This window comes from Scophthalmus maximus, chromosome 13 (assembly GCF_022379125.1).
Source record: "Scophthalmus maximus strain ysfricsl-2021 chromosome 13, ASM2237912v1, whole genome shotgun sequence".
In the NCBI taxonomy this organism is placed as follows: Eukaryota; Metazoa; Chordata; class Actinopteri; order Pleuronectiformes; family Scophthalmidae; genus Scophthalmus; species Scophthalmus maximus.
The window spans coordinates 16,069,880-16,095,505 of record NC_061527.1 but is presented as its reverse complement, the minus strand read 5'-3'; the positions used below and the strand labels follow the sequence as shown (position 1 = coordinate 16,095,505).

General features: G+C 44.9%; 1 protein-coding gene across 5 annotated transcripts; it reads right to left on the bottom strand.

The window, feature by feature from the left end:
- Positions 1 to 577: 577 nt before the first annotated feature.
- Positions 578 to 25,546, bottom strand: zbtb7a (zinc finger and BTB domain containing 7a). Of its 5 annotated transcripts, none has more exons than XM_035648818.2 (5): positions 25,202 to 25,546; positions 24,635 to 24,695; positions 12,372 to 12,935; positions 10,712 to 11,592; positions 578 to 8,692 (listed from the first exon to the last, which is right to left on the bottom strand). In XM_035648818.2, exons 2-5 carry the CDS (start codon positions 24,635 to 24,637, stop codon positions 8,263 to 8,265), a joined length of 1,878 nt encoding a protein of 625 aa, XP_035504711.1. In that variant the 5' UTR covers positions 24,638 to 24,695; positions 25,202 to 25,546; the 3' UTR covers positions 578 to 8,262. The 5 variants fall into 5 exon arrangements, with proteins under 5 accessions (XP_035504711.1, XP_035504712.1, XP_035504713.1 ...); XM_035648819.2 differs by having other exon boundaries at positions 24,635 to 24,692; XM_035648820.2 differs by lacking the exons at positions 24,635 to 24,695; positions 25,202 to 25,546 and adding an exon at positions 22,765 to 22,923.
- Positions 25,547 to 25,626: the final 80 nt, after the last annotated feature.

The window sequence follows — 25,626 nt, the reverse complement described above, 5'->3', positions numbered from 1 at the left end:
ACAACACAGCAGTGGTTGCAGTCTGCCGCTGGACTTCTGGGGCAAATCAAATTTAAAATAGTACTGGTGGCCTCACATCCACAGATACACTCTAACACAAAAGCCTTAGCCTCTGTGAGTGAATGTCCTCAGGAACCAGACAATTTCACTACAACGCTCTTGATGTGCGTCAGCCCTAAACACGCTGTACGTGGTAATGCTTTATTTGTATGACGTGATTTGAATGCAAGTATGGCTGCATGTGTGTCCATGTTGATGCATCAGGGAAAACGCTAACTTGATCTGTGGTGGGCATGGTGAGTGAGTGAGTGAGTGAGTGAGTGAGTGAGTGAGTGAGTGAGTGGAAGAATGAATGCAAGAGAGAGAGGGAGAGAGAAGTGATGTGAGGCAGTACTTGATGATCACTGCATTCTCCAGTCATCGTAACAGTGATAATACTGCCACCTTCTGGTTGGTGTAGAGAACTGACTTGTCCTAAGCGGTTAGTACAGGACAAAATCAGAAAGACAATATTAAACAAACACACGTCAAAATAAATTAGTTAAAATATGAGGGTAAAAAAATATCAACACCAACCTTTGCAACCATTGTTTTTTTTAATAGAAAGATTTTATATTCTTTAAACCAGACAACCAGATGCCAGACATTTTTGGATATATTAAAAAAAAAAGAAAAAAGAACAGAAAAACAAAAAAAAATGACACAAAAATGGAATTATATGGTTTAGACGGTGTGGATTTAGTGGTCTCATATACATTTTTTTTCGTCACCAAAAGTGCAAATTCTCAACCCCCCCCAGCTTCCAACAGATATGGACTGACAGACTGCTATGCAGAGAAATTAAAAATAAAAAAGCCTTTGTGATGAGAAAAGGATTATTTAGAAAGCAAATCCACACTGAATCATGTAGGAAAGAAAACGGCTGCTGCACTCTGCTGGATGGAAAAAGCTGAATGCTGTTGCACTTTCTGGCCAAACTCCTTTCCATTAGTGAATTTCGGATTGCACCTGTTGGGAAACGCAGAGAGGCGGGTGGTCACGTGTCCAACAAGGAGGGAAGTTTTAACTGGCAGAGAAGAAGCGGAGCACCGTTTTTCCGCATGGTGTGACTGCGTGCGGTTTACAATTAAATGTCCGGATATGAGAACTGGGACATATTCCACCATTTTCAAATGTACAACAGAAATAAAACAAAACCCTCTGTAAAGAATTATCATAACAATCACAGTTACAAATCAACCTATCATAAACAGTAGCCTATTTCTTTCTCTCCCAAGTTATAACCATTTACTGAACTATATATTCATTGAATGTTTTTTTAATAATCAATATTTCCGCTCTACTGCAATAATCTTGATTTGACATAGATGTGAAGCCCCCTCCCCCCAACAATAAAAAAATAACCAAATCTGTAAAAAGTCCATGTTGGTTATTTGGCCGTTTCATCCATTCATGTTCATTTCATCAATATGGATACCAGATCCAGCCTTGAACTGCACAGAGAGGGCGTTATTGCAGACAAGGAGATTCTGCAGTGGATACAACAACTGCATGTTTAACATTCAGCACAGCTAGCCTTCTCAGAAAGCGTCGCAACTGTTATACAGGTTTCTTTATCAAGAAAAGGAGTCTCCCAAAATGAGCTCAAATGACCTCCCCCCCGACACGATCTGAGATAGTAAGCAGAGAGCGAGTGGGGCGAGATCCGTCCTTTACACCCCCCCTAGTATTGTGTGACTATGCAACAGCTGCATATAACAGGGATGGTGCTATAACAGAGATGTGTTTGTTTATGTTCAGACATGGTGGCAGCTCAAACCACCTTCAATCCAAATACCAAATATTCAAGTTCTTTTTTCTTATTTCTTTTTTTCATTTCCATATCATATTATTCTTTTTTTGCATTTAAATATTCATCTGCACCAAGAAGACAAAACAAACAAAAAACAACAACAGGACCAAAAAAATAATAACAATAGTGATAACCATAAAAATTACAAGCACACACAATTCAGGATGGCCTTTTCGCAAAAGTGCTTTTGTTACAATCGCAGAAGCTGAAAAAAAAAGGCAGTTGGGTAGCTGAATACCGGGGTTTGAACTGTCTGTCACTCACTTAGTGGTGGGATCATGAGCGAAGACAGACGGCCTGAAACTGCCAAATCTCATCTTGTACACCTGCCAGAATCACCAAAGTAGGAATCAACAGCATGAAGTTATGGAATGTATCTGAAAATTGGTTTGGATGACTGAAAACTGAAACTGTGTCTTCCTCCAGACCTCATCCAATCCTCCCTCTCCCCTCTCCTGCCGAATCCCCCCCGCTGAGGGGTGTGTGATCTCTGATTGAGGGCCAGTCGGCAGCAAAGACGTAGACTCCGAGTCCGGAGAGAGGCAGAGCGATGGGAGAGGAGAGTGAAGAGAACACACAGAGCTCCGCCTCTGTGCTTTTCCAAAACCCATCTCCTTTCAAAAATGTTACAGGCCCGACTTGTAAGACTGAATCTCCAGTGGCTTCCTTCCCTCCAACAAACACTGGATCAATATCAGATGGAGACATATGTACATTTAACTTCAATAAATTAACAATGAGGGAAGTGCTCTTGTGTTCATCTTTCTGGGAGCTATTATGTTAAATATTGGTATGAATAAGAAGGGCTAAGACAGACAAACAACTTTGGGGGGCTGATCAGACATAACCACAAACTGAGCAGACACTGAAATCAATGCATAGCAGTGTATTTTTCCACCTGAGAAGTACTAACATAGAGACAAAAGAGACCTGCAACACTCTCCTTGTTCCAGTTCTCCGATGTGAAATCTGTGGTGACCTTTGTATTACAACTCACACCAATTCCTACCAGCTCAGAGGACCAACACTGAACCGTTGCTCAATAAATATAGTCAATCACCTGGGCCTTTCTGAGCGCATCCCTGAAAACAATATCCAGCCTTCCCCCTGCAACCCATGTTTGATCCTCCTCCCCGTATGCCAACCTCTGAATCCCACGAGACCGAGAGAGACTCCAAGTGCAAACTGTCCCCACTTGGCTGAGAGCAGCCAACAGACAGCAGTCTGCCTCTGAAGGACCCAGGGCTGTCTGTGCAAGTGCCAGAGCCACGCTGCGCATAGTGCCCAACTGCATATGCTGCACTCAGCTTGCTGTGCATCAAGAGCCCGATGGAAAACACAGAAAAAAATCAGGTGTGTGGCAAAATGAGGAAGAAAAAGCAAATAGTCCCACTTCTGCCATCACACATGATGACAGTCACCCCGTCCTGCTGGAGTTGATTATTTACAGTTATCATTGTTATCATATTCGTTGCTCATCTGTGTTTATGGCCTTCTCAGATAGATTTACCAAGTCTTTGATAGCAACTTTGGAGAGAAAAAAGAACCCATGAAGGTTAAATCTAACGCTCTGGTAAAGAAGCTCTGAGACCGTCTCAGTGTCAGAGTGACCTTGGTCTGGGGCTGAGGCTGGGGACACACCCGTCATGGAGCCATAGAGGCTGATAGAGACACGGCTCTGATCTAGTGGCTATAGTACATTACTTTGAATTAAGTCAAGTAGAGTTTAGACAGCGAAATGGTCCATTTCAGAACCAATCCAGTCATCTTTTTTAAAATCTGGTCTTAAGAGATATGGGCAGAAAACAAGAGCAAAGTAAAAAGAAAAGGAGAGGGTGTGAGTTTTGTCAGTCCCTGCCCACCTAAGGCACACTGAGGCTCCCGGTGTTGCGTTGTCAACCTGGTGGGAGTGAGCCTCAGCCCCACACTGCACAATACCACTGTCTGGAATAGAAAAACAAAAAACGCTTAGTGCTGCTCAGGCAAGGCCACAAAGTCCCAGTCTGCTTGGATAGAGACAATTTGAATTCAATTCCACCTTCTGGAAAAAACAAAACAAAAAAAATCAAACTGAAATCATCCGTTAGTTAGTGAAGATCAAAATAACAGTGTTTAACAACAGTTTTCATCATAAATTCAAATTATTATTCATCAGTTCACTGAACATGAAACAAACGTTGATTTAAAAAAAGCAAAGAATCCCATCTCTTGAGTTGAATGCGAGCTGGAATCAATACGTCAACACACGTTACATCACAGCCGTCAGATCAGGACCGACTCAAACGCTTTGAATGTTTTCGGAGAGGCTTTGCTACTGTTTAAGTGCTTCGACGTTGTACATTTGGAATATTTTTAATAATATAAAGCGCAAATATGATTTACAGCCAGAATCTCTTTTCAAGAGACTTCAGGTTCAACAGTTAAACTCTATTGATCCAACATCCGATTGGTAGCTTTAAAATGTCCAACGGCTTGAATGCAAGCCATTTTTCTTTCCTTTGGTATTTCGTTGTTGTTGGATGTCTTAACGTGTACTTCTTAATATACTGTACATGATTATTTCTACGGAGGGGTTGGATGGACTTTTTAAGGAGACCGTTGAGTAACTCGACCACAAAGCTCTGTGCTCATGGAAACTCGCAGGCCTCTCTGAGGTCTCCTGCCCTTCTCCCATAAGCAGGACAAGGACGTTTAACGTTAGTGCAAACTTTTGCTCTCAGCTAAAAAGCACCGTTTCCAGTGCTATCAGGCTTTATATCCATAACCTTACCCATGCACCCATTTACCCCACCCACCTGGCACAGCTACAAAAAAACCACTACCCCCCCATCACACACACTAACAGTCACACACATATGCACACACCCACACACGCACAGCCATATAGAATTGTAATTTAAAAAAAACAGCTGTAACACAACACGTTATGTTAAGAGAAATGAGTGTAGACAGAAAAACAACAACTATACATCCTTAAACCTCTGATTCTAGTGTCCACTGGCATACAAACGAGCGAGAGAAAACAAACTCAAGTAAATGTCTGCGCGATTCCACACACATTTCAGCATATGCATTCAAGAGGAGGGCATCTGTGTGTGGCTTAGTCAGGGGGAGTTTGAAAAAAATTATAGACATACTTTCAATATCTCTGGTCTATAGTGGACTAAGATCGAGGGCGAAACGCTTTGGTTAATCAAAAAACAACATAGGTCCTTTGGGGAAATATGGAGGTCCAACAAAAGGTGGCTCACATGTCTCAACAGGTAGACAAAAGAATCTGCCACACCAAGACTAAATGGGTTTAAGGAGTCTACACTGAGTACCACGATGCATAAAGATCACAAAGCAGGTAGACATAAGGTTACATTGGTCTGCCTGCGGGAGCCAAACTGTGCAATAATAAACCCCATCTTTGTCATAACAGAGATGCAAAAATAGAAACTGAGACTGCGGAGACCTTCACCAGCCCCCTAACAATGACCGACAGGAGTAAACCCAGAGTTGTGCAGAGCTGTGAATGTCCAATGAGTTGTTTTTATAATATGGTATTTTTTGCTTGTGTGGTACCGTGGACCTATTATCACTGTGGTTCCTCGGAGAACATGTGTAGTTATGAGTGGAGCTGGTGAACAGATGGGGTAGACGCGAAGGTTGTTTATCCAAGCTTGTCCTTAGACCCTGCAGCCAGCAACGCATGCTTGCCGCGCGCACACGCACAAACACAATTTCTTCTTTGTCTGCGTCCTCCTTCTATCCCCTTTCTGAACATTAAGACACAAAAAAAACTCACTAAAATTAATTTTTCAACAACTAACTTCAAGTGCAATCAGTCACATGGATTCATTGAGTCATTTCTAGTCACAATCGTCAACTTGTTTGCAGCAGAACCTGCCTGGCTTCTAGTTTTTGAGATCTGAATTTGCATATTTACGGGTTGATTTTTTTGATTCTTTTTGGCAGCTTGTCATTAAAACCTTAAAAAAACAAAAAAAAACAAGTGAAGTAGCTCGACTTCACCCCCATGGACAGAAGAAAGGACGTATCTCATATGCAACTGGTTTGTTTCAAAGTACCCGTTTTGTTGACAGAAGTGCCCTCCTCAGTAACAAAGTGCATTCATAACCTGCCTCTTTCCAATTAAGGTGCAAAAAGGGACTGCAGCTCTACTGTACAAGATGTTGAAGGGGGGCTCTTAATCACATGCATGTTCTCCTCTTTATTCAAAGGCTCAGTGTGCTAGCTTGGGAAATAACATTGGATTTGAAGTACAAAAACACCGCTAGATATTTCAAAACGGACAAATCCAGATGTATGGAGTCACTGACAATATTGATAAGAGATATGCCAGCTCTGCTGTTTTCTCCTTCTCTACAGGATACCTGGACTCAGAGCTTGTGTGTGTGTGTGCGCGCGCGAGCGAGCGAGAAAAAGAGAGAGAGACAGAGAAAGTGCATTGGGCCTGGCAGCTCAGGGTGCATGTTTGAACAGGCTGTGGCTGACTCACACAGTGATGATGTGGCCAGAGGGACCCTGGCTGCCACGCACACACACGCACACATACATGTAAACACACTCACACACCAAACTGCCAGCACCAGGCGTCCTACCCAAAGCAACACCAGACTCTAATATAATAATATCCCCTCCAGGCTGGTTCGGGGGCATTAGAGGACTACAGAGGGAGAGAGAGGGAGAGAAAAGGCCTGATTTGATCCCCTCCTGCCTGGAAACGTGGCTGAGCTGGGGGAGATTATTTTTTGGAATGCAACAGACATTGTGAGATCCCCCTCCCCTTCCCTTGTTCCCCTCCCCCCATCAACCAGCTGCAGCTGCGCTCCTATTTGGCCTCCCAACTTGGACAGGTATTTATTGCTCTTTTCATCGTACAGGTTGCCTCACGGTTGTGTGGTCCCTCGGGCAAACGGATCGGAATAAGCATGATACATAAGCTCTCACTCCCGCCCCAACACCAGTCCACTTCCTTTAAATATACCTTTCTCTCGCTCAGTTGGATATCTTTAGTAAAGCTGTGCAAACATAGAAAAAAAGGTGCTCATCTATCTCTTCTTCGTCACTCTCTCACTCAGGGTCCCTGCCAATTCTTTAACCTGCGGTTGGTTAAATGCTACCCGCGCCTTGTCACACAAGGACAGATTCCGAAAAACTGCAGAAAGTTAAGCACATTCATTCGTTCGACCTCCTCATCCTTTGGGCAGGAACTATACATGTCAAGTGTTAAGTTTAGGACAAGTGGGTGATTATGTTTTTTTTGTTTCATCAAACATTCATACAATTTTGTTTCTTTTCCGTTCACCCACAAGCTTCACTCTTTGAGAAATATGACATCAAGCCTAAAAGGAAAAACCCGATTGGTAAGTACACCTCAGCATTAAGATGGGATCAATGTCATATCACCACCTGGGGTATTTATATACATGTATACAATTATAAAGTGTCAAGTACCCTAAGCAGTCAACAAAAAGGAACAACAACAAAAATTAAGACAAAATCAAAAGGGAAAACAAAAATGCTGAAATTGCAGAATTGTGAGGAATAAGAGGCCATGTAGTCAAGCCAACAGACACGTAGACGATGGAAGTGCTTTAAAAACACAAACCCTCCACCCCTCATTTTCCCTAGTCCTGCAATTGACGAGCCCCCATTAACGTGGATTCGACTCAAGGTGAATTTGTTTTTCAATAAGACAAACCATAGATTCTTAATATGCATTTTATAGAGTAAGTAACACTTCAATCAAACCCTCGTCTGATTCTTTCTGGAACATTTAGAGAGAGAGAAAACTGTTGCATCAAAACTGTGGTGAGTTTTCCTTGCATATGCCAAATTGTGGCAATGTTGTTTCTATGGTAACTGTACATTTCAGACCTGCAAAAGAATAGAAAAAGAGTTGTTTTCACTGGGAGGATTTGTCCTCGCTTCACCCGTACAGCAGCCAGAAGGTGCTTGACAGACACCTTGCTTAGAGCTTGAAGGCTGTGAGGACAAAACCAATAAAAATCTAAATCAACTGCATAGTTGCTCAGAGTTTCTTTGTATCTATTATACATTTGCCTAAGCACATATGCCAATGTATAAAACCTCTACTATTATAAAGAAAGAAATGGCCCAGAAAGTGGACGTCATGGGTGTATGATTTGAAGCGTTCTTTGCTCTTTGACAGATAAACTGACTCAAGTGCTTGCAAGTCTACTGTTTTCTTAAGTAAAAGGAGAAAGAAATATAAAGATAAGATTTTTGTGACACCCTGATTTGGTTTATAGAGGAATAGTTAGTTGTTTTGTTTTTTAAGTTTGTCTTTGTGTGTTTTTTCTTCTCTGTTCACTGGTCTGTCTCACAGGCAGTGCAGAGTGACTATGGTATCCAGCAGTGTCCTTGATGCCCCTGCAGTCTCAGGGCCCTGGCTCCACTGCCAACTCCTGCAGCTGAGGACTGTGTGCATGAGCTCCGGCAACCACGTCTGCCGCCGAGGTTGCCTCAGAACGCCGCCGTCCCCTGTTGGTACGAGGCCCGGGTACTGTGTCGGGACTGGGGCTCAGCAGGCCCAGGGGGGACTCGAGGAGCCCCTGCTCTCGCACCCGAGGCTTTCGGCCTCGGCGCGAGGGGATGCCGTTGCAGCCGTCCTTCTTGAGGTGGCGGTGCAGGTGATCAGAGCGCACAAAAGTCTTAAAGCAGCTTGAGCACTGATAGGGGCGCAGGCCTGTGTGTACACGCATGTGGTTCTTCAGGTCGTAGTTGTGGGCAAAGGCGGCCCCACATTGCGTACACAGGTAAGGCTTCTCTCCTGTATGCTTCCGCATATGAACCTTGAGCTTGTCCTGCCTGGGAGGGACACAAATAACAAGATTGGAATCAGGATTGTTACATACAGATAAACAATTCAATTGAAATAAAAGGAATGGCTAACATTTATATAAAAGCACTCAGCACACAGAGCCCGCTTCAAATTTTTGTTTCCATTATTATTATTAGATATATTATAAAATTATTCTGCAATATCAGCCTGACCATTTAAGAAGATAGCGTAAAGTTAACATGTGGAAGTGCACACAACAGCAAAACTGTGACCAGACAAGAAAACTACGTTCATTGAGTCACTTGTTTTTTTTAATGGCTTCCTTTAACACATAACAACTGACTGCAGCTGAAGAATCCGCAAATCAGTTTGAAACTTGATGTTTATCATTGAGAACTGCTGATCAATTAATATCAATGGTCTAAGACTTTTGGGACCCCCAACCCTCTACTTGAATTTGAAAGTGGTCTCAGACCTCTGGGCCCAACAGTATGAGTTTGTAGCAAGTCATCAGTTTTTGCAGCCTTGTTTCTTCCCCCACACGCTGTAATTTGGTAGAATTGTGTGGAGGAGGTGTCGTTTCTACGCAAATCAAATTGCTAATATGGAATACTTACTTTCCAATCACCTAGTTCTACAAAAATTACACACTGGTCAAAGCAAGACCAAACTATGATTTGACTACTCCAAATCTAACGCCAGTCATCTCATTACATCCTGAAACTTTTTTCTCAGCCCCGATAGGCCGTCAACTAAACTTTATCAGGTTGCCTTGGCCTTTATCTTACTCTTGCCCCTCCCTCCCCCCTTCAGCCCTTACTATCTCTCTGGCTGCCGAGCTCTTAAATCGTCTAACCCTTCTGCATCCAGGGCAGAGGGCTTCTAAATAAACAACAACCCCATTTGAACAACAAATACACGCAAACACACTCGACATTCCATGTAAATGGATTAGTCGTCATACTAGCAAGCAAATAAACCCACCGCAAACCTGACAGGCCCGGACAAACTGTGTCCCAGATATAGAAATTAACAAAGAAACATGTGTATAGGTGAGGAGAAAAACACACACGCACACAATACACTGGCTGAAGCCTCAGAACAAAGTGGCACACTGACAAAGGTGAATTATTTAAAGGACAGGAGTGATTTATTACCATGCGAGGCATACTCTTAACCCTGATCAAACAGGATTAAGATTACAATACCCCCTTCCCACTGCCGGTCGAATTTAGCTAGAAGGCAGAATCAGATTGGTCTTCCCTACCTGTCGTGCCAGCAGAGGTTCTGGGTATTTCTAGCCTACAGCACCTATTTCCAGCACAAGTCAACTGATTATTTAATTAAAGGAATGATTTCAAGGAAGAGACAGGACTCCAAAATACGGGGAAACCATACGCACTCGAGTCCCTGAGACTAGCCACATGGTGGCTGGTGGCACATGGCAGATTTCATTAGAGAGGTAAAGGAGTGACAGAGAGAGAGGAGGGGGTGGTGTATAACTACTCTGCCGTGGGCAATAATCAACATGACCAGAGATCAAAAGTTCAAATTACTGCATTGGAGCACATAACTGTAGCGCTGCTCAGGGCCTGTGATGCCCCTCTGTATCAGAACACAGCACTTTATAGCAGCCCTCCACTAGATAACACTGCCATGGCACAGCCTTCTTTTATAGGACCCCTATGCTAAAATTCCAGGACTTTGCCATGCAGGCTTTCATAATAAAACAGACCTTTATAGCCACCTGACCCCTCGCTGCCTCTCAGGGCTGGATTATTCTACATGCCATGTTGATTAGCATTGAGCTACAATGTGACTTTGTAGAAACACCTGGTTAAGACTCAAGTCAGATCATGATCGAGGTAAACATTTAGATTTACAAAGTGCGCTGCCTCCTTAATACAAAGCTAAGTTGGTTAGTGCTAATACTCCTGCTCTTGGATTTGTGGTGTTTCCCACTGCTGCCCGGTTTGTCCACAGTGCCAAGTCCAAGTCTATTAGCATATGTGACATCGGGCAGTCACTTCATTAATTAGGCTTACCTGGTAAAGCGCACTTTGCAGATGGCGCATTCATAGGGTTTCTCTCCTGTGTGCGTTCGGATGTGGCGGGGTAGCTTGCCTGCTCCTTGAATGACCTTAGAGCATATGGGGCACTTCTGGAAGGCCTTAGAGCGCATCTTCCTCTCTCCTCCACCTCCTCCTCCTCCTCCTCCATCCCTGTTGCCTCTCTCTCCAACCACTCTTTCTCCTCCAACTCTGTCTTGGCCTGTACTGCCCCGGGATAACCAGAGTGGTGGCACACCCTGTGTCACAGCAGCAGAAGCTGTATCCTCTTGCTGCGTGCTGTTAAAATAATTCAAGTAAAATTCCATGTCTGGGTCATCCCCATCTCCCGGTTCCTCCCCGGTCGTGGCACGCTCCTTTTGCCTCTCGATGGAGTCCATCATCTGCTGTAGGAGGGCACTGGCTGAACCCCTCTCCCTCGCCTCCCTACCACCGTCCTCCACTTCTGTCTCCTGCCCCAGCCTAGAGTCTGGGGGGAGGAAGAAGTGACCATTTTGGGACGGGGGGTAGTAAGATGACCCAAAGCTTGCTCCATTCCCCTGCACTGCTTCCCCGTCCTCCTCTTCCTCTTCATCCTCGTCCTCATCATCTGGCTCTTGCGTTGGGGCCTGGGCCAAGGCGAGGGCCAAAGGGGAGTAGTACTCACTGGGGCCCCCATTACTGGGGCCATTTCCGTGGTTAAAGTGCAGGTGTGTAGGCAGGTCCCTGAGCTCTGGCGTGCTGCAGCTGCTGCTCCAGTGCGCCCCTCTCTGGAAGTACTCCAGGTACTCCCGGGCCCGCATCCGGTTCCCCTGCTCCTGGCCCCCTCTGCCCTTTCCCTCCTTATCTCCATCGCCATCTCTTGGCTCACTGCCCGCCTGTTGAAACACAGTGGAGAACAAAGAGAGAAATTTAAACTCATTGTAATATTGTGAGACCAAGAGACAAAAGTGCAGTAGTGAGGTTCAGTAGTATTAAAAACAACAACAATGACGCAGCAGCAAAAAAGCCCCATGTATATTCTTGAAACTTGTGTAAATAAAACATTAGATAACTGGAAATATGGGGCCACAAAAAGCAATGATACAGGTTGGGACCCTTTCACATCACAAATCCTTAAGCCCTTGCAGTTTTTGATATTCCCTGTATGACGTGATCATGACAGCGAAGCATAGCTGAGACTGTGATGATGTAGAGCAGCATGTATTCAAACATCACAGCTGTACTTGTACAAGTGGAGCTGCTATATGCTGTGTCTGTAGTCCTTCCACACACACAGACACACATTCACACTATTGGCTCAGAATGAGTGAGTGTTGAACTAACCCCAAGGCTGTGGGCATGTGTTTGGAAGAGTGAGAGAGACTGATAAAGGCCATGATGTAAGCTTGACTATGCTGACTATTTAATACAGGAGGTGGTTTGACAACCAGACACCCCATTCCCTCAGTGGCTGAACTAGGAGAACTAGATTTTATTTCAGCTCTATAACACATGAACTGTACTTTATCCTACATCGTCTGTGTTGTGCTATAAATTCAATCAAAACTGACACTATAGTGTTAATAACTCATTAAAGCAGAGTGAGAGGAAATTTCATCTCAGAGCTATAACATGACTTTGACAAAGGTCACTTCTAGTTCAATAGTGATTGTACCGGCGGGGAGAGCACTTTTGTGTCCAGCAGGTGTGTACAGACGTCCTGGACAGGTGAGATTTCGAGGAGGCGTGCAGCGGCAAGGATGTCAGCCACACTGCTGTGACTGACTGTCAATGTGGCTGTGTAGGCAAAGTCAAGCAACGCTCCCAGGGCCTCTGCTGCCACAAAGTCGATTTTGTAGATGTTCTGTTGGTCAGCAGCGGCCCCTGAAGTGAAGAGCTTGTGGAAGTATGAGCTGCAGGAGGCCAGGACGGAGCGGTGAGCCGGGAACTCCTGGTCCTGAGTAACCAGGAGCACGTCGCACAGCAGGCCGCTGAGCCGCTGCTTGTTCAGACTGCCCAGGATGTCTGCGCTGTGCTCGGGGAAAGGGATCCCCACGGGGCCTTCCTCTGCTTCTCCTGCCCCTCCTCTCCCTCCTCCAGCCCGGCCGCTTGCTGTCCCCCTGAGCTGCCTTCCGCCCCTCCCACCGGCTCCTGACGACATCTTCCACCAGCCTGCCGCCGAGCCGCCGAGCACAGCCCCCACCCGTGTATCCGTCCTGCCGTCTGTCCGTCTGCCTGTCTGAGGGGGGAAAGAGTTGGACAGAGGGATGGGATGGAGGGGAAAGATAAAGAGGAAAAACACATGACATCTTGGCATTATTTAAGTGGATAGAAGTCTTGTCCCCCCCCACCCACCATGGACATTACACGTTAAATTAGCGTAATTCACCACATTCATCCACCTGCTATTTATTGTAAATAGCGTATCTTTTTTGGTGTATTTTTTGTGTAAATATATTGACCGCTACGCACCTTAACTACACCATGTCAAGTTCCTCATATGTTACATGGCAATAAAGCTGATTCTGATATAACATAATGACATTATTCATATGAATAGAGGTCTTCTTCACAGCAGACATTTTGACGTGTCCTTCTACAAAGCTGGGTAAAAAATCACATTATGTAGCAATCAGCTGTTTTCAGGTATAAATGGGTGAGGCAGTTAACTTTTTTCACAGGCTTTGGGACATTTCAAAGCAACAGGTGACAAAATAAGTATTTACCGTGTAAGAAACCAGTCTAAAATCATGGTGACACCTGACAAAGGCGGACAAACTGCAACAAGAATCAGTTTGAACTAGTTGACACACACCAGTGTACAGTATAGACCCTTTTCACATCACGTGTCACTAATGACATTAAGGGGTTCTGTTCTATTTAGGTACAGAGACTTAATGTGCTTACAATGGTGACAATTCAAAATTGTATGTTTACAAGTGTTTAAGTCAACACTGTGCACTGACTTGCACCGTCTTTAATTAAAATGTGAAATGATTCACTGGCACAAGTCACGTTTATTCATTAATATCGTGACAATGCAAACAATGTCTCTACTGATTTTTTACACCAACATGTTGACAATTTTCATGAAAGTTTTTTTTCGAGTTTTTATACCCAGGCCATGAATATCAAAATGCCTCACCGTGATGCGTTTCTTACAACCCAAAAAAGTACTAATTAGAGTCAAGAAAGTCATGGTGTGACTGATCTGAACTCCGCAGGGATGCTTTACATTTGCCACGTACTGTATGTTGTATGCTCGATAAATCAGTTTTGAAGGCAGTAGCTCACATAATAAGGAGCTCACAAAACTGCCAAATCAAACATTTCACTACTTCTCACAGGAAAAAGCCCAGACAGAGAGTAACTCAACAGTGCTTCATGTTCCATCTGCTAACAACTGATTTTAGAACAACTCTACTGGCACAACAGGGCGATCACAGATTTACTGCAAAATTGTACAACAGCACAAGTGTCACAATGTGCAATAATCACATTTTCTGATGGACAAAATATAGAGCCACATTTGGCCTGGCTTTTTGCTTGTTAGAACACCATGAGTGGGTGAATAACCAAGTAAGGATGGATATATACCATATACAGTATGTGTGTATGCAGGGGGCTGGGCGCCTGGTTCCTTGTGTACATGCTTGTGTACATGTGTGTGCACGCACTCGTGCAAGAAACCAAGTAAGAGGTCATGGAGGACAGATAGGCAGAGGGCAGTGGGGATCAGAGTGCATGCTGGGAGCTGGGCTGTGCAGCCTGTGCACTCTGTGTTAGTGGTGAGCCAGGGAGGAACGAGAGGGAGGTGGAGGAAAAGGGGGGAGAGAGGGAGTGAGGGAGGGGGGCTGCAAGAGCAGACCCTGTGGAAAAACTCCATGGGAGGAGGAAGAGGACACGCAACAAGCTGCGAGAGAACAGTATTAAAAAGGGAGGTTGTCAATCCGGTCTGAGCTGGTTACCCCACCCTGTACTGTGTGCCAAGTTTCAGGAAAGGCTGTCCCCTCGCTCACGTGGGGGGGTGGGGGGGGATTAAAATGATCGACTGAAGCCTGCACAGTCGGAGGGGAGTTTGGGCAGAACAAGCCATCCTCGATTTCTCTATTAACACACTCACACACAAGCAAATACTGTGGCATCACAGAGACATCAATAATGCACGAAATTCGCATACACATAGCACAACACATATAGGACATCCACCCCATTCACCCCTCCTCCCCCCTTCTCCATCTGCCATGAAGGCCCAGCAAGGGGTTAGGTTAAGGGTGGAGTGTGTGTGTGTGTGTGTGTGTGTGTGTGTGTGTGTGTGTGGGGGGGGGGGGGGGGGGGGGGGGGGGGGGGGGGGGGGGGGATGAGTTTGGTGCGTTGAAGTCATTCAAATGACATTCCTTCAGACCATCTCTCCTGGTATGTTTGTGCACTACACCCGTCTACCAAACCTGCTCAACCTGGCTGCCTGTTCTGTTCCATACCGGCTCACCTGTGTTCACCTCTCCTTTTCTCTCCTCCTTCATGTTATGTTCTCCCCTGTAAAAAAGCAACGCCTGTCTCCACACCTTACGATCTGGCAACATGTCAGTGTTAGGTAGAGCCATTAAAAAAAAAAAAAAACTCGCAGACGCAGGCCAGAGGGAAGAGCAGACATTTCTTCCAACTTATCATGATCTTCTAAATCAGTCAATAAGTGTTTTCATTCAGGCAAAGCATCATGACAAAGAGATCAGTCAATAAAGGTTTGTACATTAAAATGAAACAAATAGGTTTTTTTGTACGTCTGTACGTCTCCCTTAACTCAATTCAGTTTAGATAGGCAGTGAACCACAAAGCCACTGCAAACACTTGTCTTTTACAAAGCATGAGCAAATTTAATTATCCAACACCTCATCTGAATATGCTGAGGAAGAGATACGGCACAGGAGCGAGAAAGAGGGGGAGACAGCTGAGTGCCCTGGAGATGGAAGAAAGAGAGAGAGAAAGGGCAACCACGCGACTACCGGTCATGTCCTTCACACGTGGAAATAGATCTCTGCGAGCCCATCCAGACCCGAGCCAACCTGCTTTTGGCACACAGACACACAGCACCTGCACTAGAACAGGCATTGTTGCAAGCTTGTGTATTGCGTTATCCCTGGGACATACACAGCTGACCCCGGGTCAAGGCTTTGTGAGGTAAAGACGCTGAGCTGAGAGGAGATAAAACGCGTGCACACACACACACGCGCACACACACACGCACGCACCTACACAAACTTGATTCTATGCCAACGAAGCATGGAGGGACTTCTCTGCATGCAGAAGCCACCTGTCCCCGAATAACCTGCAAAGAGCACTAAGAGAGAAGAAACAGTGCCACAAACCTGATCCTGACACCTCCTCATGGCTTGAAACATTCCTTATCACTAATTCATGCCTGTGGGTGACAAGGCCCGCAGCCCAGCACAAAAGCAGCGCAGTAACTGTCAGTGTCCCCGGCGCTCCACTTTCAGCAAAGGGCCTTCTCTCAATGGCCAGTCAGTGAGCACACACGTCTGCTTTGCAAGTCAAACCGGCGCTTTCACGCAGGATCCACCCATTCCATCCTCACCCTGATCACCTCCATTTCATCTGTAACGTCCCTCTACCCCTTCCATTATGTCAACACACAGCAAGGACAGATATCAGAAATACATTCCAGGAATGAAACAACCAACAACCGTCGTCCTTTTTGCTGTATTTTTTTTTTCAGTTAAGAGTGCTGTGCGTGTGTTCTTAACATCTGTGCCAAGACAGTCACACCCAATTTTTCTTGTCATTCACAGACAAACACGTTGACATCAGCCAGTGGCTGCAGCTCCTGGAAGCCGCTTTTATTTTGCCTGATATGTATCGTCTATGGAAGGACTGCAGAATTTCCACTCTCAAACTATCTGTCTTTGGCTGACACATACCAGTCATTCCTAAATACAAAGGAACAAATTGTTAACCCTGTGCAACCTCAGATGTTTCTTTGATAGAAAATAAAAATAAATAGTTTACTTAATAGCTGTACACAACCTCACTTGTGGATAAGTAAAGAACAGCAGACTATCAAAAAACATCAATCAGTTATTCCAGTATATTCATCGTAGAGAGCCTTTTGGTTCGACATAGCTCAGTGTTCCAAAAAGTATTTGGATTACAAAAATGATTAACAAATCAAAACTACTGAGTAAACCAAATTAAAAAAGGAGCAGTAGAACAAACAACAGAATCCTTGATCATGTGAACCATAAATGTTAATGGCCACCTTTTATCACGGGAATACAGAGCAGTTGTTAATTGTATAACAAAGACAATGTAAAGTGTAATTATCATATTGCTTTTACAAGGGAGCAGTTCTATAACGCTACTTCCAATTTTACTGAGGTGAAAACTTTATGCATTCAGTAGTTCACTTTCAATCAGAGTAATTCATATATATCAACCACGACAACTGTTTATATTAAGATTAGAGTGCAAAAGAAACACAGCAGCAAAGCCAGAACCTGAAAACAACTAGCAGATCACAATATTAGATGGCAGGTTGAACTATTTGATTGGTGCTTTGCTGTCTTTCCCTGCGCCTTTCTTTCACGTGCCCTGGTTTCATTGACTCTCTCAACTGGCCTCTGAGACAAGAAGCGGGCCTGGCCCTGTCCCTGCGACAAGCGAATCACTTCACCTGGGTCAAGAACATTCAAAGTTGGACCAAGAGGATATTGCAGTATAATCGGAATGGGGAGGGGGCGGCGGTTCCTAGGAAAAGTGGATTTTGAGTATGTGCCATGGCCAAGTGACTCACTCCTGCCAGTTTTGAAAGGAAAGCTGATTGGTCATATTGGGAGTGAAGCAGGAAGAGGGCAAGTGACTGATAAAACTGAAGTTTCGAGGGCTGGTCTAGGCCTGGCCGCTCTCACTAGAAACTAACCAGGAAGTCCTGCCAAAGCACAGACACAAAGCCAGAGAAAAGGTAGTGGGCGAGGCAGGGCGTTAAACTCACAAGCTCACTCATAACTGCTGAGTGCATGGTGGCCCAAGAATCCGGCTCAGATGTCAATGATAAACTCGAGATCTCGTTCAGTTACCTGGTGTAACCTGCTTCAGCAAGAGGAAAGGTGGCCGCCCATGAGTGGGGCAAAGTTTAATATGAGGAAGGTAGCAGGGGGTTTTATGATATGTCCATATAAAAGGTCTGATTTTCAAGCTGCCAGATAGCAAAGGAAGTGGAAAAGTGAAACCTGTATAGCCATTGCGATCCTTTCCACTCAAGATTTGCCTATATTTAGTTTTCTTTCTTGTTCGCATGTCATGCCCACTGTATACCCGCAGGCAATAGCAAATATAGAGTGCCGAAAAAATAACAAAAACATTGTAATTCATGCATTATGACAGCTGTAATTAACTACTTTTGCAAAACTTGTAATTGTTTTGATAATTTTTAAGTCTGTAAATCATGTGCTGTATTAGATTCATTATACTGAACCCATTATTGTATTTATTCCTCTGTATGTTAATGAGGCAGAAAAAACATTATCAACATTATGATAATATGATGGAGTAAAATTTTACTTCCAATAGGGTTGAGACAACATACAGTTACTCATTTCAAATAACATAGTAATTGATATGGTTTTCACTGTACAGGTGTTTGTATTTCTATGGTCACTGCGTGTAGAGAAACCCAAAACACACAACAGCGTGGTGACATTAAGTGAATCCATTAATTATTTGATATTAGTTTAATTAGTGAAAAATATAGCATACAAATTATACATCACAGCACTCTATACTTTTGTCTTTTGGTGAATGTTTCATTGTGAAGTCAAAAGATGTTTTGGGACAGTGGCAAGAGTAAAAAAAACATATCCACTGTCTCAGTTCCTTTTGCTTTGGTAACATGCTCTGACGCTGCCATGCTGTGTGTACCAAAACCTATGTCATGGCTTCAGAAATGGCACATACTGTACATCCCGACGCAGCGTCGTGCAGCAGAACCTGAAGCTGGCCAGTTGGTCGGTCCGAAGGCCCAACGTGCCCTGGCCGCACCACTGTGTGCATGCGCAGCCCAGCCAGGAAAGAGGACTTCCTGCGAGTCTGTGGCAAGCGTGTAACAGAACCCGCTCTGTTATCAGATGACCAGCTCACTGCTTACTCGCTCTCCCTGTCCCTACTGTCTGACCCTCTCTCTCTCACACTCTCTCACACTCTCTCACACACACACACACACACACACACACACACACACACACACACACACACACACACACACACACACACACACACACACACACACACACACACACACACACACACACACACACACACACACACACACACACACACACACTCTCTCTTCCTCTCATCTGTCGCTCTCATCTCATCATCGCTCCTTCTCCGTCTCAGACTCCGCGCAGAACCCACCACAACACCACCCACTTCCCCTTACCACTGCTGAGGAGGCAAAGCAGCACAGACCCACCCAACCGCCCTACTGCGTCTCACCATCCTCTCATGCAACCCACCCATCTTCTCCTCTGCTTCATCCTGAACCAGGGTGCTACATCAACATGCAGACAGTGTCATATTGGTCACATATCTGCCTCTGATCAGTCAGCCTTTCTGCTTGATTAAAAGGAGACTCTGGTTTCCTGTAGTACAGTCCTTAGGCTGCCCATTCAACTTATTTTACAAAGACATTTAGTTACCAACCCACCAAAGCATTTCATCTAAATCCAAACGTGTCAAAATTCAAGTCTAGTTTTACACCCACTGTGAAAAACATCCCAGCCTCTTACTCTCCCACTCTAATTTGATCAGGTTGTGTTGGCCTCTCCATAATAAATGTCCCAGAAGAGAACAGAAGAAGCCCCTTTACTCCCCCTAGACTTCAGCACAACAACAGTAAAACAACAGAGAGGGTTCTGTCTGTCTGCCTAGTCAGCCTGGAAGCTGTGGTATACTGAGCAGCTGACCAGGGGGACCAAACATTAGGGGGAAGTGAAGCTGCATTCACCATGGAAGAGGCTGATCAAAGTATTTAAACTGTAGATAAATGTTATCAACTTTATATGCACACAAAAACAAAGAGACAGAATGGTAGTGCCGGAATGACAAGGTTTTGTATGAATAAATAAATAAATAAATAAATAACTTCCACATGGGCAACAATACATAATTTCACCACATCAAAACGAGTGTGAACAAACATAATGACCATTACATGTAGTATATTGTATGCAGCCAACATTTCACTCTAAAATAAAACCTCAAACTGCCACGGCGACATCACGCAACCTGTCTTCTCAGTCTGTCTGAACCTGCTAGTTTCAGGCCATAGTGGTGCAGGCACAAACATACAGGAATATCAAACTGTATTCAGCCTCACCGCCAAATTGATGGGTGGTGTCTTGGACCTGCCCACAGCCACTGAAGTCCCCTGCAATTCCCCTGGAGTCTATTGTTGGTAACACAGATGCACACATACACATGCTCGCACACAAGCACACGCTCACATACACAAACACACATATGGCGTCCTAGTTTAACCTCTTGCTGGAATTCACTACTAACCCTACTTTTCCTCCATAGTGGCACCTAGCAAATGGCATAGAGGATAGCATCAGGACATTTATACTCAAACTATTTTCTGTGACATTGAACTTAATAAAAAAATTAAAAAAGAATCATCAACATTGACTGCTGCTGCCTTCTGAGATGCATTCCTAACACTTTCCCAGCATTTGGGCGTCTTCGTGTTCTGTGCTCTTCTTGTACCCTCTCCATACCCACACGTTTAAAGAACGGGTTCGACAAGTACGAAAAGCCAAAAATGATGCATCTTGTTATCGAGCAAGGCAGTCGGGGTTGCAGTGAAGTCTTTAAACCACGAGCCACAAGCAAGCAGGACATGACAGACGAGATTAGAATCTGCTTTAAACAAGATGCTGGAGAGGAAGGGGGGGGGGGTCAGTGGACTGGGAGATAAAGATGTCATGAGATTGACCGTGGTGTGAGTAGCTGAGAAAAATTGAAATCAATCAGCGAATACACACAAGTTGTCCTGCATAGTTCACAAAGAATCCAGAGCTTGCGGTAAGTTCTATTTTAATATTGCATGGACTTAACTGAGGCACCTTACACTACCAGTGAAATTCAGTTGTCACAGGATGTGTCACATATTCTCCTCTTCGGCAAAAAGACATGTCACTTGCTAAGGTTTCTCAACAAACTGTTCATCACCACCTCACCACCTCACCAGTCCAGTACGGTCAGCTAATCAGTGTGGTCACTGTGCTACGGACTAGAAAACATTTGATGCAGTCATTTTTGTGGAATTACTTTCAACACCCTCAACTAGCAGCAATGCAGGACGTGCAACTGCAACTTCCTCTTTTCATTCTACAAATAATAGAAGCAGTGCCATTTAATCACAGCAATAGAGGAAAACATAATGGGATGAAAACAACACTGATGCATCATGAGCATGCATGCCATGGATAAAAAGCTAGTGTCACGTGAATGAAAACTTTGAGACAACAACTATTCTTCTGAGCAGTCTGTGCAGCACCTTACACCCAGCACTGACCCAGTTGCCATTTCCTGCTTTAACTGCAAGTGGGTCAAGAACTCTGAACTTTATCAAGACCCATCTCTTTCCTCTTCTTCACACATTACATCAGACAGCACATTATTGAATATATTTCCCTCACTCGCTTCTCTTCTCTTCTCCTCTCAGCCACAGACTGAAGACTCAATGTGAGTGAGTGTGTGCATGTGCGTGTGTGTGTGTGTGTGTGTGTGTGTGTGTGTGTGTGTGTGTGTGTGTGTGTGTGTGTGTGTGTGTAGATGTCTTTGGTGTGCTTACCAAATAGGCAGAAAATGTGTCCCGGGCCCTATGTGACTCCCCTGCCTGTCAGCCAGCTCTGCTGCCTCCGTCTCTGGGCAGGGCTGCAGCATTACCAGACAGGAAACTTGCGAGTGGCCCTAGTCATACAGGCAAGCCCTTGCCTGATCCCACACAAACAGACACTTACACCGCCCCCCCTCAACCACCACCATCACAACCACCACCCTCTATTTTCAGCCCACAACTCTGCTCCGCATCCTCGGCTCTCATTGGCTTGACAGCTGCTCACTCACCACACCTCCTCGTTGGGATAGGTTGGCAGCTGTTCCCTTTCCTGGATGGCCAAGGGCAAGGCACTCTGGGATATAGAGTTCTGAAACCCCATTTGACATGCTTTACAGCCCCTGCTGTGGACTACGAGTCCCAGCGCTCTATGCCCTCACCACCCCCACTATCTCCAAGCCTGTTCTAACGTAAGCACTCAGGGCTGAATTATACACTACTGTATGTTGCTAGCAGGCTGCCAGGTATTAAAGTACAGACCAGCCATCCATCAAACAGGGCAGAGTTTCGCCTGAAAAAACCTGTTTCAGCCTCAACTGTCACAGCAGTAAGCAAACATCACAGATGGATTTTTATCATGAGCTCGTAATCTAGTGACATTTCAGACACGCTTACAACTCCTGACCTAAATTATGAGTTACTGCTCTTCCAAACAGCCACTACAACATGCCCTGCGCACGCAGCACCCAACTTGCACCACACTGACAATTTCAATTTACACTGCCCCCAAAAAGTTTTTTTGCGATTGCTTGTGCCTTGTCCAGTAGAATTATTTTCGGTTTCTCCTTCTCCTCGATCAGTACCCCCCCCCCGCACCCTCTCCAGAGAGCCCCCATCCCCCTCCTCCTCTAAGTGCTTCCACCTGCCTGAAAAGTTAATGCCTTGAACACATCCTATAAACTTTACCTCAAGATCCCCCAGAGGTAAAGAGCAGTACAGAGGAAGTACTTTAGGAGGATTAAAAAAAGAGGAACCTTGACTGGGGACTACTGCTGCGACCCACCTCTCCTCTTCGGCCAACCCCTCCACCCTGCTCTCCTTTCTGCCCCCCTCCCTTATTCCTCCCTCTCTCCTCTCCTCCTCTGCCCTGCTCCCCTCTGGTCGACAGGCCCAGGGCAGACAACGGGGAGATGGCAGGGTGCCTTTAGCTCACCTGCGATGGCCGTGGTGGTGCTTATTGTGGGTTAGCTCAGCCCTCTCCTCTCCTCCTCTCCGGAGCTCTCTCTCTCTCTCCCTCTCACTGTTGTGCAGCTTAAAGCCCCGTATGCGCTAACCAAGCAGCAGCAGATCAACTCAATTCCCTTCCTGGTTTCTGGAGGGCAAAGAGGTCCCTCCCTTTCTCTCTCTCTCTCTCTCCCTCCCTCCCTCTCTCTTAAAGAAACAGCATTCGCCCTCCGTCTCCTCTTCCTCCTCCCTCTGCGAAGTAAAAGTAAAGTGGAAATTTCTTTGCACTCAAAAGTGTACAGTTGTTAAAGTCATAAACTCAATAAGAGATTACACAAATCATTAACCCATACCTTCCCGCTCTGTGGTTTCACAATGCGCATCAGCCAATGTTTCCCTCTCTGGGCACTCAAATGTCTGTTTTAAGGTTAAACTGAGTTGTAACTCGTGTCTATTCTCACACGCCACATCTCTCAGTACTCCTTCCCTTGTCTATGTGAGTTGAGTCGCACCCACCCATCCTATTGCCTGAGGTCATGGTGTCCCATCCCAAAAGCAAGCCATGGCACATTCCAGCACAAACAGTAGGGGCTGCCAGCAACCCCCTTGATATGCACCCTGGCTCAACCTAGTCTCTGCACATGAAGCTTCCACGCTCCAACAGGTGAGGCATCAAAGAAGACTAAGAAGAAAAGTATCTTAACCATCGGTGGAATGGCAAGTTCCCATGTGTAAATTTACAGCTCATGTAAAGCTTACAGCTTGATGTTGCGCCACTTCCAATCGCCCACCACACGCCCCCTCAGGGAGTGCCAGCCAACCATCGTGGCACAGAGTGGGATGGTGCACAAGATGTAATCGATGATTATGGTGCAATATTAACCATCTAAACACGCCTCTGAATGCACGTGCAAGAAAATGCACTGTGTTTCTGCCTGTAAAAAGTTGCCTTTTGCCAGTAGCACAGGTGTGTCCCCACAGTGCAGCAGGCTTGACACTGACTTGACACTGGTCAGATAACCTTGCAGGGGAATCATGGGGCTCGGAGGAGGCAGTGACTCAACCTCGGTCTAGAGGGCACTGTTTCGCACCGTCTCTGTGCACAAATGGGGGGTTAAAGCTTCAAAGCTTCAAAAGTACACATGAACTGCAGCGTTTGGACGTTTGGTGCCATCACCTGATATAATTAGCAACGCTAAGTGAAGAGGATGCAGGTGGATAAGTTGTAGCCGAAGAGAAATGAGAACAGCAGGATATGCACTTTTACAGAAATACATGACATTAAAACAAGTTGCCTTCTACTCAGTTTTGCCCTAATTACCCACAGGGAAAAATGAGCCGGTGTCAGCCCATGGCAGTCTGAGATGATGTCAGACACCCCACATCAGATCCGTATTTGTCATTACACTGAATAATGCTTTAAATGTAATCTCTCTAAAAAAAAAAAAAAGTCGGCTGTTAACGAGAATCTTTAGATGTTTTAGCTTTGGCTGCTATCAAAGGGTTGAGGCCTGGTAAGTACATGTAAATATGCGTTAGGCTGCTGAGGCCTAACGGACACTTCACCGGGGTCAGGAGTGACGAATCCACCCACTTATCTGAAATCGTGTTAACTTTAAGTAATAATTCAAATGAATAAATAGATAAATCAAATCACCCCTAATAAAAATTAGGATAATTAAATGATTACAGAATATTTTTTTTATTTTATTGGTCCGACACAAACCGTGTCTAAACATCCTTTGTAATTTACGGGTTCATTTTCCCTCATTAACAGGCTTAAATTGAACTGAGATTTTTTTTTTTTTAAGACAAAATATTAATTTTACATTTTGTTGTGTTATGAAAAGTCCACTTACCATTCACGAGAAGTTCTGCATTCAACTGTCTCAGACTATGTGTAGTGACCGGCCGCGCCTCCTCAGATATTCAAAAGGGGAACAAAAAGTTATTGTGTATGAGATGACAATAAAACACCACTCAGTTCGATCTTCTGTGTGTATGAACTGAAAAAATATAGTGCAATTTCGTTCGGGTTATTGCCGAGTGTCGTGTCGACTCCTGACGTTACTGTGAGATCAAAGCAGCCATCAAAGGATCAAAGCATCATGGACCTGTCCAAGAAGTTGACAGGAGGCTAGCCGGACTTTTCGACCAATCACAGAGCCGTTGATAGCTACTCTCTGATCATGACATGCTTTGTTGTGTAGCATGCTAACGTTAAAGACAGTTAAGAGAAACGCCAACAATGGAGGGCCATACTGCAACATGTACTTGTAAATAAACGTGGAGATTAACATTCTAAATGTGGAGATTAACATTCCAATGCCAGCAACAACAAAAAAATAAATAAAGGAAGACCAACTTCCGAAACTAAATATAGTTAAGAAGACGGCAGTTGGATCACGCTGCTTCAAAATCGATACCTCCTCGTGAGTGGTTGTTAGCAGGCTTGGCAGCGCGGTCGTAGTGGGATAAGACGTGTTTACCAAAACTAGGTGTGTGCAGGCGTGTTGCACAGTCCGCCACCCAGCGACAGAAGGCTCCTATGTACGGTTGCCATGGTTACCTGCACTTTGCGCAGTGATGAGGTTTGAGCGGACGCCTGCCAGCCAATCAGAAGCGAGTATGTCGCAGGTCTATAGTGCAACATTTAGTGGAGTCGTTCACGAAGCCATGTCTGAAAGTGAAAAAAGAAAAACAAAGAAATACAAAAACTACCCACCGTCTTCTTCTTCAGAACACGATGACCGGCCTCCAAAAACAAGGTCAAAAGTTTGAAACATTTACAATCTTTCACATTCATTTATCTATGGTTAAAACATTTGATTTGCCCTCTTGAGAATGAAGT

Bases quoted from the DNA above. Each gene is read 5' to 3' on its own strand.
- zbtb7a (XM_035648817.2), bottom strand. From the start codon at position 16,095: ATGTTTCAAGCCATGAGGAGGTGTCAGGATCAG. The intron at 12,936-16,062 runs GTTTGTGGCACT...TTCCCCCCTCAG, and splicing joins TGAGGAGGTGTCAGGATCAG to ACAGGCAGACGGACAGACGG. The intron at 11,593-12,371 runs GTACAATCACTA...GTGTTTCAACAG, and splicing joins CAAAAGTGCTCTCCCCGCCG to GCGGGCAGTGAGCCAAGAGA.